Below are 12637 nucleotides of genomic sequence, written 5' to 3' on the forward strand. Positions count from 1 at the left end.
TTGTACCTACGATTGTACCTAGGTTCTTTGTACCTAAGATAGCACTGTATGTTCGCAACATTATACACTTTTCACTATACTCAGGCTCTTTAGTAAGTTGAGTACACAAGACAATAAGCCTAAACTGACTACTAACAAAGAGTAACTTGCTCCTCTAATAGCTCATGATAATACTGTTTCAGATATTAGCTTCCTATGTTTTTGACGTCAAAGTCATGAAGCAATTTTGCAATGATCTTTTGAAAGGTACTGACTAGTTTCAGTGTTTTAAACAGAACCTGGCAAAACTGTACATCCAGAATTTCTGCTTTTGGCTTAGGTTTTTTTTTAACCTCAGGAAAGGAGATGTGCGTATCTCTTAAGAGAAGTAAATACCAAAAGGCTACAACCAACTGTGAAAATGTACTTTTACAAGTTGATGCCTTGATATTGATGGAGGAGAGGGAAGAAATAAATGTTGGATAAGGAGGAGAAAGAGAACTCCCCCACTGGATCAGGAAAAAGAAACAGAACCAACTGAGTGAAAAGGGGTGTGAACTCAATATTTATATTAGGGTACAGGGAAGTAGCCCTCACCATAGATTCATACAGTTTTATTCTTAAATGTATTCCAGGTTTGCATTCAAATTCTTTCAAATGTTTCACAGCATTATTGAATCCTCAAGTTTAAATGAAAGTCATACCAAAGCACAATGTGCACAAGACGAGCATTTCTAACAATTCTTCTGCCACTTGTTGCTGACTCGGCAGTACGATTACTTGGGCTTTGTCTTCACCATTGACCTTGGTTAAATGAGTTGAAAGAAATGCAAAATTCAGAAACAAAAATCTGCAAACACTAATAGTTTGATGTGTTGTCAATCTATGTCTTCCATCAGAGAAATTACAGGCAAATATAAGCAGATGACAAAGTATCACATATCGGATGCCGTGAAATCATAAAGCATGATTCTTAAAGGAGTTCTGACATACAGACAATGAGGTATAACACAAAGCAGAGCAGAATATAACAAGTGGTGGGATTCTTACCCCATCACCTAAGGAATCAGCAAAGGATACATCTCCCATTGCAAGCTGCATAACAACTGTTGACATACAAACAGACGAACAAGGAACCAATGTAGACCAATCGGCCCTTCAATAAGATTTTAACCTCAACTCCGCATTCCTGTATGTCCCTGACAATCTTTAATGCGTTGAGCAGAGGGAAACTTGCATCAGAGGCATGTTGGTCAATCTCATTGTCCTCGAGCTCTGTAATTCCAACAGTGCTAGTGGGAGTGGTGGTCATCGCTGGCACAACACAAAATCCTGAGAATCTTTGCCCCAGAAGCAAAAAAAAACGGTGCAGCGTAACGATCATGTGGTTGATTGGATGACAAGAGCCGTAAGGAAATAGTCTAAGTGAGCAGCTTGAGCAGGTTGTCCTGCAGTTAGCTTCATTAAAACTGAGAGATAGGCCTCTTTTCAGAGAAATCAAGCAGGTGTCCAATGAGTGAAAGCTGTAATGACTGTGATAGATTGTGTTGTCAGGGGCAACTAATCAAGCACTGAAGACTGAACAATGTCAAGGAATGATCATGCAGGCTGTTTTCAGAATATGGGAATGCGTCAGAGTGATAGTTAGCTAGCTCAGGAACAGGAGTTGCCTGATCATCAACTGGAGGTTAAGATGGAACAGGCCGACGAACTGTTTTTGTCTGATCCTTGAATGAATCCATGTAAATCAGCATATTTGCAATTGTAAGCTTGTGATGTATTACAAGTATTGCAGGATTTTGTAGTATACCTTGTTTCAGTTAAAAACAATTAGCATACCCCACTCTGGGGACTGTCTTCAGTTATTGATATCAAGAGTAAACGTAACAGACCAGGGAAGGTAGGAATAAAAACCTACAAAGGATAGGGCGGGTAGAAAATGTTTAAGACCCTCTGTTGGTGCCAGAGAGTAGAGACCAACCTAAGCATAACTTCAACTCCCAACTATGTAAAATTGAGAACTGGTCAGGGGTAGTCATGGCAACATCTAGATGCCCATTTAGTTAGTTGTCTATCCTGTATCCCACATTCAAATCCATCAGCAGGGACTTGTTGGTTCTGTCTTTATTTGCTATAGTTTTCACCTTAGCTAGTTGTGTAAAAGTTTCAATTGCAGATATTTCTAGATGGGGGGGTTCAACTCATTGATGAAGTGTGAAAAAATAGTAAACTCATAGACAAAGGCATTCTAGATATAGTGTACCTGGATCTTCACACTAAACTAATAATAATGTACTCAATAGAATGAATATTAGATTTGCAAGAGCTATAGGAAGTGATGATAAATAACATATGCACTTTCTGACCAAGATCAATAGTGATGCCTCATAAAGAGTGATGTATAAATTTGTTCCTCTGAGACAGGTAAGAAGGGTTAAGATTAAGGAGCCTTGGATGATGGGTACAGAGGTGCTTCTTGTCAAAAAGAAAAAGGCAGCTAACGTAAGGTGGAGGAAGCAAGGGTCTAGCACAGCTTTAGAGGATTACAGGCTTGCTCGGAAGGAGCTCAAAAGTGGACTGAGGAGGGCCAGGAGGGGGCACGAAAAAGGCTTGGCAGGAAGGATTAGGGAGAACCCAAAGGCATTTTACTCATACGTGAGGAATAAGAGAATGATCAGGGAGAAGGTAGGGCCGATCAGGGATAGCGTAGGGAACTTGTGCATGGAGTCTGAGCAGATAGGGGAAGACCTAAATGAGTTTTTTTGCTTCGGTTTTCCCCAAGGAAAGGGACCTTGTTGTGAATGAAAACTTTGAGGAGCAGGAAAACAGGCTTGAACAGATCAAGATTGAGGAAGTTGATATGCTGGAAATTTTGGCAAACATTAAGATTGTTAAGTCCCCAGGGCCAGACCAGATTTATCCTAGGTTGCTCCGGGAAGCGAGAAAGGAGGTTGCTAAGCCGCTGGTGAAGATCTTTGCTTCCTCACTCTCCACGGGACTCATACCGGAAGATTGGAGTGAGGCAAATGTTGTTCCTCTTTTCAAGAAAGGGAATAGGGAAATCCCTGGAAATTACGGACCAGCCAGTCTTACATCTGTGGTCAGCAAGGTTTTGGAAAGAATCCTGAGGGATAGGATTTATGACTATTTGGAAAAGCATAGCGTGATTAAAGGGAGTCAGCATGGCTTTGTGAGGGGCAGATCATGCCTTACAAATCTTATTGAGTTCTTTGAGGAAGTCACGAGACAGGTTGACGAGGGTCGAGCAGTGGATGTGGTGTACATGGACTTCTTCAAGGTATTTGATCAGGTTCCCCACGACAGACTCATTCATAAAATCAGGAGGTATGGGATACAGGGTGATTTGGCTGTCTGGATTCAGAATTGGTTGGCTGACAGGAGGCAGAGAGTGGTTGTAGATGGTAAGTATTCTGCCTGGAGGTCAGTGCTGAATGGTGTCCCACAGGCCTCTGTTCTTGGGCCTCTGCTCTTTGTAGTTTTTATAAATGACTTGGATGAGGAGGTTGAGGGGTGGGTTAGTATGTTTGCTGATGACACAAACATTGGAGGTGCCATTGATAGTATTGAGGGATATTGCAGGCTTCAGCGAGACATTGACAGAATGCAGAGTTGGGCTGAGAAATGGCAGATGGAGTTCAACCTGGATAAATGCGAAGTGATGCATTTTGGAAGGTCGAACTTAAATGCTGAATATAGGATTAAAGGCAGGATTCTCGGCAGTGTGGAGGAACAGCGGGATCTTGGTGTTCAAGTGCATAGCTCCCTCAAAGTTGCCACCCAAGTGGATAAGGTTGTTAAGAAAGCATATGGTGTTTTGGCTTTCATTAACAGGGGGATCGAGTTTAAGAGCCGCGATGTTATGCTGCAGCTCTACAAAACCCTGGTGAGACCACACTTGGAATATTGTGTCCAGTTCTGGTCGCCCTATTATAGGAAAGATGTGGAGGCTTTGGAGAGGGTGCAAAGGAGGTTTACCAGGATGCTGCCTGGACTGGAGGGCTTGTCTTACGAGGAGATGTTGACTGAGCTCGGACTTTTCTCTCTGGAGAGAAGGAGGAAGAGAGGTGACCTGATCAAGGTGTACAAGGTAATGAGAGGCATGTATAGAGTTGATAGCCAGAGACTTTTCCCCAAGGCAGGATTGACTGCCACGAGGGGTCATAGTTTTAAGGTGTTAGGAGGAAGGTATAAAGGAGACGTCAGAGGGAGGTTCTTCACCCAGAGAGTTGTGAGCACGTAGAATAGTTTGCCAGTGGTAGTCGTGGAAGCAGAGTCATTAGTGACATTTAAGCAACTGCTGGACATGCACATGGACAGCAGTGAATTGAGGGGAATGTAGGTTAGGTTATTTTATTTTTGGATTAGGATTATTCCACGGCACAACATCGTGGGCTGAAGGGCCTGTACTGTGCTGTACTTTTCTATGTTCTATGTTCTAAGTACTCATTACAACTATGATTGCACAAAATCTTGTTGGTAGGTAAATCATGGGAAAGGAAACATTTCCTTCCAAGACTTTGGCACACTATTTGGATCAGTCAGTTTGGTAAATATATTTTAAGTTGATAAGATTTAGGGTAACTACAGAAAAAGCCAAGTAAAAATCAAATGTGAAAATGTTCAAATGTGGGATGGCCAACTTCATTAAGTTGGAAAGGCATCAGGGCCCAGATGGATTGAAATCAGGAGTTTGCCAGATAATCCAGTATTTGAGATAATAAAGTGTGGAGCTGGATGAACGCAGCAGGCCAAGCAGCATCTCAGGAGCACAAAAGCTGATGTTTCGGGCCTAGACCCTTTATCAGAGAGCCTCTGATGAAGGGTCTAGGCCCGAAATGTCAGCTTTTGTGCTCCTGAGATGCTGCTTGGCCTGCTGTGTTCATCCAGCTACACACTTTGTTATCACAAAGTCGTTTATAGATATGTAAATAGTAAACATTATTAGCAGTGCTATCATATATGAGGTAACCCTTCAATTTAAAAATATAAGTAATGTGGAATGTGATACAAGGTTAAAAATAATTAGTATTGTAAACAGAATAAAAGGCAGTACCAATAAATTAATAAAATGCTAAGATAGTGCAGTTTTTAAAAACACTTATGTAACAGATGCACTTGGGACTATTATGCACTGTATCTTGACACATGAAGCAATTGTTTCCTGTGCATTCCTCTGAGCATTCAAGCTAATTCTTATTCTATTCATTATAACAGAATGCAATACAGAATGAGCATTTTCTCACCTTAAAGGCTTGTTGTATTCCTGGAGTGTCTTTAAGGGAAATGATGACCGGAATGATATCTAAAGCACTGAATTGTGAAGCAGCAATAGCGATGGCACTGGTGTCTTTTGAGTCTCCATTCGTAATAAACACAGCTATTTTTCTCACAAGGACCCCATTACGAACTCGTTTAAATGTATGTCGTGCGACAAACTGCATCCCAACGCCAATACTTCGTCTTCTTGTTGATCGTTCATGAGCTAGTTCTTCTATTTCTTTGATAAGTAACTGCTTTCTCTTAAAGTCTGAAAACCGGATGAAAGGCCTTGCCACATTATTATATGTAAGAACTGCCACCCGAGCCCCAGAGGGACAGTTGCTTTCGGCGATGTTAATATACTGTAGTAATTTAAGTACAATTCCCTTCATCCTTTCAAATATGGACAGTGTGACATCTGAGGATGCATCCAGAGCAAAAGCCAGCTCAGTGGGGTACACAGGGCACTGGTCTTTTCCTGGAACAATACAAGAGCTGTTAGCAATTAACAATGTTATTTAAGCAGCAAATTGGCTAAATTACTGTTGTTGTAATACTCAAGTAGAGCTACTTACTTTGTGAACAACAAGCTATAGTAAAGAAAAGAAGTAGAGAAAATTAATGATTGAGGGTTCATTATTGAACGTTTGATCCAAGTTCCATCATTATTATTCTGCATTGAATATAAACTCAGCTCATTTGTTCATGTTTTATGGCTCTGTACATTTTCACCTTAGGCCATGCATTTCTACAAGAAACTGATGTGCCAGTTCATAATTGCACTTAAAAGTGTTGACAAACTAAATGCACCACAGGATAGACTTCTCCCTTCCCTGGAAGAGGTGAGACAGGCACTTGGAAGAGGAAATGAATGGGCAAGTTGACCTTAGAAAACTACGCATTCACTTCTTGCCACTTCACCAATTAAGTGTTGGGCACAGAAGGTCCAGTGGGCAGTTTCTTAAATCACTAACAATTAAGGCCTTTATGATGAAGTAATGGCCAGAAGACCAATTATTTTCCTTCCTGCTGGTTTGGTTTCCTAATCAAATAAACAAAAGATGACCCATCTGCCACATTTGGGGAGGGGGGTGACTCCATTTGATCAAGGGGCAATCAAAAACATTGATGGGAGCAAAAGGGTAGCCTCTGGCAGCCACCTCTTTTTCCTTACATTTGACCCGTTAACCATCCTCTGTTTGCATCCCCCACCCCATGAGAAACAAAAGAAAATGATCTACATTCTCAACATTGGGTCATGAACTACATCCACATCCTGTGACATCAGGGCGGACTCTATAAAGGCCGAGGGGAAATTTGAATTTCTCCCCTCATTTAATTTTCATGACAACAAGAGAATTTAGAAGCATGCGGTAACACCACCAGGTCAGTCAATTCGTAAATCTATTTATAGACCTGCTGAGGGGTCAAGGGCTTTTTAGTAGGCAGGTTTAAAACATCTTACCCTAGCGCTCTCGAACTTTTTCAAATGAGCAATCATTTAAAACCATATCAGAAAACAAAGTCATTGCAACCTCATAAAAGCGTCAACCAAAAAAAGCAATCATTACCCTTGAAGTGTGCCAACGTTGCCCATTGTTCATTAGCCAAGTTTAGAGATCAGCAAAACCTTCATAATGAGGCCATCTGGCAATTGTGTCAACCAAAGCGATTGAACAATTGTTACACATCTAGTTTTCCCTAATGGCATCCTTATGGATGCTTGGCTAAACTTCAAGCATGGTCATTGAACTAATTTCCCTACAGGTATTTTAATAAAGCTTGAAGGAAGATGCTAGATTTGTTTAATTGACAACTTTATGGGGTTGTACAAAGTTAATCATACATTGATATGGACTTTCACAGTCTACTTGTTTATTTGAACAGGATTAAATGTAATAAAAGTATTAATGCTTTACTCTCTTGATGCTCTGAATTGTTGTGATTGATCACAGTTATGAGCTTGTCAGATATTTTTCGGTCAGAAGAGATTTAGAAAACCTTCCTGCTTATTGTGTCAGTTTCGCAAGCCTTTCAGAGCTGCCTGACTTGATAAGATGTCATTGTTTCGATACATAGTTCGCACTGGAAGGAGTGAAGACAGAAAATTCATGAGAGATATGTTATCATGGTGATAACAGAAGGTATTAAAGGGTCTTGAGGTGTGGAGGGGAAGTAAGAAGGAATGACAAGGAGATGGGGGTGGAAGAGAGGTGAAGATTAGGTACTGTAATCGTAGACAGGACTGTGATAATGTCTCAGTAAACCTAGACAAGCCTTCTAACTAGTTCATTCGCTGCACTCCCGTATCCACTCCCACCTTGGGATTGCTTCAGGAGATGGTGTTCCTGATAGCAGTCCATAAAACTCCCCGAGTTAAAAATCTCATGGGAGTTACCCAACTTTCAGAGTACAGGAATATGATGTCAGGAATAGCTGGCTCATGGGAAAGTTCAACTCAACCTGTTGTTTGACAAGCAAGCTGCTGTTTAAACAGTGGTGACTAGTCCAACATGGTTGTAACTCTTAAAGGATATACTTACGACAGTTAGCTCTCACAATCGATATGAGGTCACATGGCTGTAATAACAAGATGAAATTTAAAACATTGTGTAAATGTATGGATTAATTTAAGCTACAATATACATTATGCATTCAGGCCACATACCTTGAATGGAGTGCCCCAGGGTCCTCTGGGGCCCTAGAATGATAAAAGTAAATAGTTTTAGAATAAAACCAAGCTCCTTCAGTAATGTTACGGAAGTTTATAATTGAAAAATATAATGATAAAGAAGCTGTATCCATTAACTAGGGCAAAATATTATCAAAATTTCTTGGTGCCTAGAGACTTCAATTGGCAACAATGAACAATGCAGGAAGGCCTGCAAAGACCAACATCAGGCATACCTACAAATAAGGCGTCAACCTCGTGAAGCTACAAAACAGAACTACTTATGTGCCAAGCAGCACAAACAGCAAGTGATCGACAGAGACAAGTGATGGCAAAACCAACAGATCAAATCTGATTTCTGCAGTCCAGGCACACCCAGTTATGAGTGATGGTGGACAATTAACAACTCATAGGAGAAGGAGGATCCACAAATATCCCACACCGCAATGACAGGGGAGCCCCCTGCATTAGTGTAAAAGATAAGGCTGAAGCATTTGTGACAACCTTCAGCCAGAAGTGCTGGGGTATTTCATCATGGCCATCACCACAGGTCCTCTTGATTTTCTAAAACCTGTTGACCATCTACAAGGCACAGTCAGACAGTAACAAAATACTCCCCACTTGCCTGGACGATTTCAGCTCCAACAGCACTAAACAAACTTGACAACATTCAGAACAACACAGCTTTTGGCACATCATCAAATGTTCTGTCCTTCCACCAATGATGCAGCATGTATTATGTACAAGATGTACCACAGAAACTGACCAAGACTCATTAGGCAGCAACTTCTAACCTTAAAACCATTACCATCTAGAAGAACTAGGGCAGCAGAAACATGACCATACTATCACCTGTAAGCTCCCCACTATGGTACTATCATGGTTGATGACTTAGAAATATATTGCAGTTCCTTCAGTGTCACTAAATCAACATCCTTGAACACCCTGTCTAATGACATTATGGCTGTACTTAAAGCACATGGACTGCAGCCATTCAAAGTGGCAGTTTACCACGACCTTTTCAACATTTACTAGGGATTGATAATAAATGCTAATCAGGAAGCACAATTCCCATGGCTAAACCACCCAAGCCTGCTCATCTTTGGACACTATGGAGCAATTGAACATGGCCATTCCACCTAGCCTGCACATCCTTGGACTGTGGGAGGAATCTGGAGCACCCAGAGGAAACCTATACAGACATGGGGAGAACACGCAAACTCCACAGAGGCAGCCACCCGTGGCTGGAATTGAACCCAGTCTCTGGGGCTGTGAGGCAGCAGTGCTAACCACTGAGCCACCATGCCACCTCTGTGAATTAAAAAAAAGTGTATTTTGTCACCGAACAGAATATCATGTAGTAAATGTTACTCACATGAGAAATTTCAAAGACAAGGGCTGAGAAAAAGTTCAAAACTTAGACTCAAGTCATTCTTGTAATCTCGATCAGTAGGGGAATCGGAAGTATTGGGAAAAAGGCAGGAAAGTGGATGTGACAAATGTTGGATCTGCTGTAATCCAATTGTACGGCAGAGCAGACCCGAGGGGCTCAATAGCTTACTACTGTTCCTGTTTCTTATGGTCTCATTGTCTTAACCTAGAGGTAAGAGGCTATTTTTCCTCATGGAGTAGTAACTTGAAGAGAAGAATTAACCTGATTTTAACTAGCTCAATAGTTGCATAACCACGGAGTCAGACATGGTTGAACGTGATGGAGGTGAAGCAGGTAAAGAACATCATGGCTTCCGCAGTGTTATGATCAAAAAAAATTTCAACCATGAAATACAACCAGTTAGAATTGAATAGTAAAGATGTAAGAATGTAAGTTATTGTTTGTAGGGATCAAGGACAAATTTGTAAACAAATCTAACCCCACTTGGTGTGACATTCAAAGCCATTTACAAATATCTCTATGGGAGTTATATATTAGCCGTCAATGTGCATTTGTAAATTGGTGACTTATTAACAAAATAGCTGTCTGTCTTACCTTTGGTCCATCATATCCAATCGCTCCTCTTTCGCCAAGATCACCAGAATCTCCAGCATTGCCCTAAGAGAGAAATGAGTATATTGTATTATTTCACAGAGAACCTTATTTGTTCATTCATAAAGATGATGATAAATAGGGCTGCAGATATATATATGTCTGTGATAGTTTTAATCTACTGTACATTTAATTTTTCAATTTTTATTAATTAATTCCAGAATACCAATATTGTAAGTGAACTAAATTACATTAAAACATTGTGTATAAACAAGGAAATAATAATTAGAAATAAGAGGATACCAAGTTAAAATGTACACATATAATGTAATTTGCTAGAATTTTGAACATGATGGGAGTTGACAAAACTATTGCCTTCAATTCCTGAACCATGTGGGAACTCCAGCAGTTTGATATGACCTGGATAACCTTATGTCCAGCAAGTTCCTACAGGTCCTCAAATGTTTACCCAGAGTTACTGAGTTTGAGAACAGTTGGTTTCATTGCATAGCACATGGGAAGCTGACAATTTCCCAGGCCAACATTCCAGAAGGTGAGAACACTGCAGTTACAGCAATTTCAAGAGGATGTTAAATGGGTGGCAACCTGGCACAGTTGGGAGAAGCAGGCAGTGTAGGGATCCTCCAGAAAGTAGTTTTATAAAATGATGAGGAGGAAGAAAGCTTAAAAAAATTCAACTTAGTGTCAGCTGACTTTGGAGTTGGAAGGGAAACAAAATTTCCCAGATAAAGCAGCAAATGAGGAATGGGATTTCTTCAAAGAGGAGATGGCTTGGAAGAAAGGAAGGTCTTTCCAAACTTGAGCACTGTGGATGACTGAAGGTACAGAGATTGAAATGAAAGAAGAAAAGAATGTCTCTGATAAAGGTTAGCATCAAAATTTCGTAGACAAGAAAATAGAACTGAGTATAAAAAGCTCTAGCAAGTGCTGAAAATGTAAACGAGAGGCAACATGTGCAGAAAAGAGCAGCTTAGTACGTAACACAAGAGGGAAACCAAAAGTTTTTCCTAAACATAAATAATGAAACAATGATCAAATGAAGGGTAGGGCTCATCAGGCACTATTAAAAAGACCTGTTTATGGAAGTTGTTTGAGGAGTAGTCAGTGCTTAACATTTGAATTCACCAAAATGCTGCCAAGGTCATTGCAGGGGAGGAGAGAAATTAAGATATAATTGATGAAAAGTAGGGAATATGGGTTTGGAAAAATCAGGTTTTGTCTGATTGAATGCAATCAGCAGCAACAACTGTGACAATGTAGTCTAAGAATAAAGTAGGGTCTCATGGGAGACATCTAAAATTGCATTCTGTCAACAACTTTCTAGTAGTGTAGAGCCTGTTTCCATAACTATAAATGCTTGCAGAGACGTAATAAATTATATCTTGTTTACTCCACAAGTCTCTTCTCATTAGACCAGAACATGGTTACCCTTGCACACATGAGATTGCGTAAAGCCCTAAAGAACCCTTATGGTCAAGACATAAATGAAATAAAATATAAAGGTATAAATGACAGCTAACACAGAAGGGTGATCAGCATGGCATCGTGAGATGCTGGTTTGCAGGAGTAGTCCCCAAGTCGATGTTCAGCCAGTAAGCAAACCAACATCATGGATTTAAAGAGTCAAAACTAAAAATCCCCAATGAAAGAGGACAAAGATTAAGAATCATAGGATGCAAAAATAAATTGTAGCTCAGATTGAGAACTGCCACACAGCAAATGATGTCTCAAGGCGCAGTGGTAAAACATAGAACCAACAAGACGCAGGAAGACCCAATATAATTTGGAAGCTGAGATCAAGTAAATTAATGAGATGAGGCTTTTAAATTAGATAAGAGGTGGGCAATCCAAGAAAAGTGAATGTTCCTGGTCTAACAAGGAAATGTTTTGGGAGTCTCCAGTGTAACTGCAAAAGGTGGGAATCCTCCATGACAACCACAAAATTGGGGAAACATTCCACTAAAACAGCAAAGAGCCAAGAAAACCCTGCAGAACAGCAAAGTGCACATGAGTTGTCATTGCTGTAAGATGAATGTTGCAGAGTAACGAAACCTTACATTCATGAACATTGCCCAGCTCTTAAAAATCAGTGGTTTTATTGTGATAAGGCAAGTAACTTTCAAAAATTATGCTGAAGCAGGACACAGTCACAAAAAAAAGGCTGAAGAATTATCCATTCAAAACAGATAAATAAGACAAGAAAGATCTCCAGAAGAGGACAAATCAAAAGATTTTCCTAGGAGAACTTGGTGAACCAGACAAAGTATTTTGACAAGCTAACATTTTTTGTGAATGGACATCTCAGGAATGTTGAGTTAAACATTGGAGCTAGTATCTCAATATTGCTACACAGTGCGCCTTGGCTGACATAACTCTTTGCAGCCAGAGGTTTAACTATGTGGGCCAAGAAGGGTCACACTTCACATTGTAGATAAGTTACAAGCAACTCTCCAACATAGGGGAACATCAAATATTACAAAATCTATGCGTACTCGGAATTTTTACCCATGGTGGGATGCATTGGGTTTCAAGAGATGCATTGACCCCACTTGCCTTCAGAATTTGAAAGGGGTAAAAGGTAAAATTTCAAGAAACAGCCAGTAGTTTTACAAGTCTCTGTAAGCTCATGATGGAACTTAACCTAAAAGTAGAATCCACTAGAGGTTAGGTATGTTGGAAATCAGAATTTGATTTCATTCCAT

At 40.3% G+C, this 12637-nt stretch overlaps 1 protein-coding gene across 2 annotated transcripts in view; it reads right to left on the bottom strand.

The window, feature by feature from the left end:
- The window catches only part of LOC125462503 (collagen alpha-3(VI) chain-like), a 146759-nt gene that overhangs the window by 13615 nt on the left and 120507 nt on the right, over positions 1-12637 (bottom strand). For both annotated transcript variants that reach the window (XM_048552613.2, XM_048552623.2), the window contains 6 exons: positions 9918-9980; positions 7928-7960; positions 7803-7839; positions 5835-5849; positions 5244-5737; positions 684-783 (listed from right to left, as the gene is read on the bottom strand). In XM_048552613.2, the coding sequence (XP_048408570.1) occupies positions 684-783; positions 5244-5737; positions 5835-5849; positions 7803-7839; positions 7928-7960; positions 9918-9980 (742 nt within the window). The remainder of the gene's footprint in view (positions 1-683; positions 784-5243; positions 5738-5834; positions 5850-7802; positions 7840-7927; positions 7961-9917; positions 9981-12637) is intronic.

Source organism: Stegostoma tigrinum, chromosome 2 (genome assembly GCF_030684315.1).
Source record: "Stegostoma tigrinum isolate sSteTig4 chromosome 2, sSteTig4.hap1, whole genome shotgun sequence".
Taxonomy (NCBI): domain Eukaryota; kingdom Metazoa; phylum Chordata; class Chondrichthyes; order Orectolobiformes; family Stegostomatidae; genus Stegostoma; species Stegostoma tigrinum.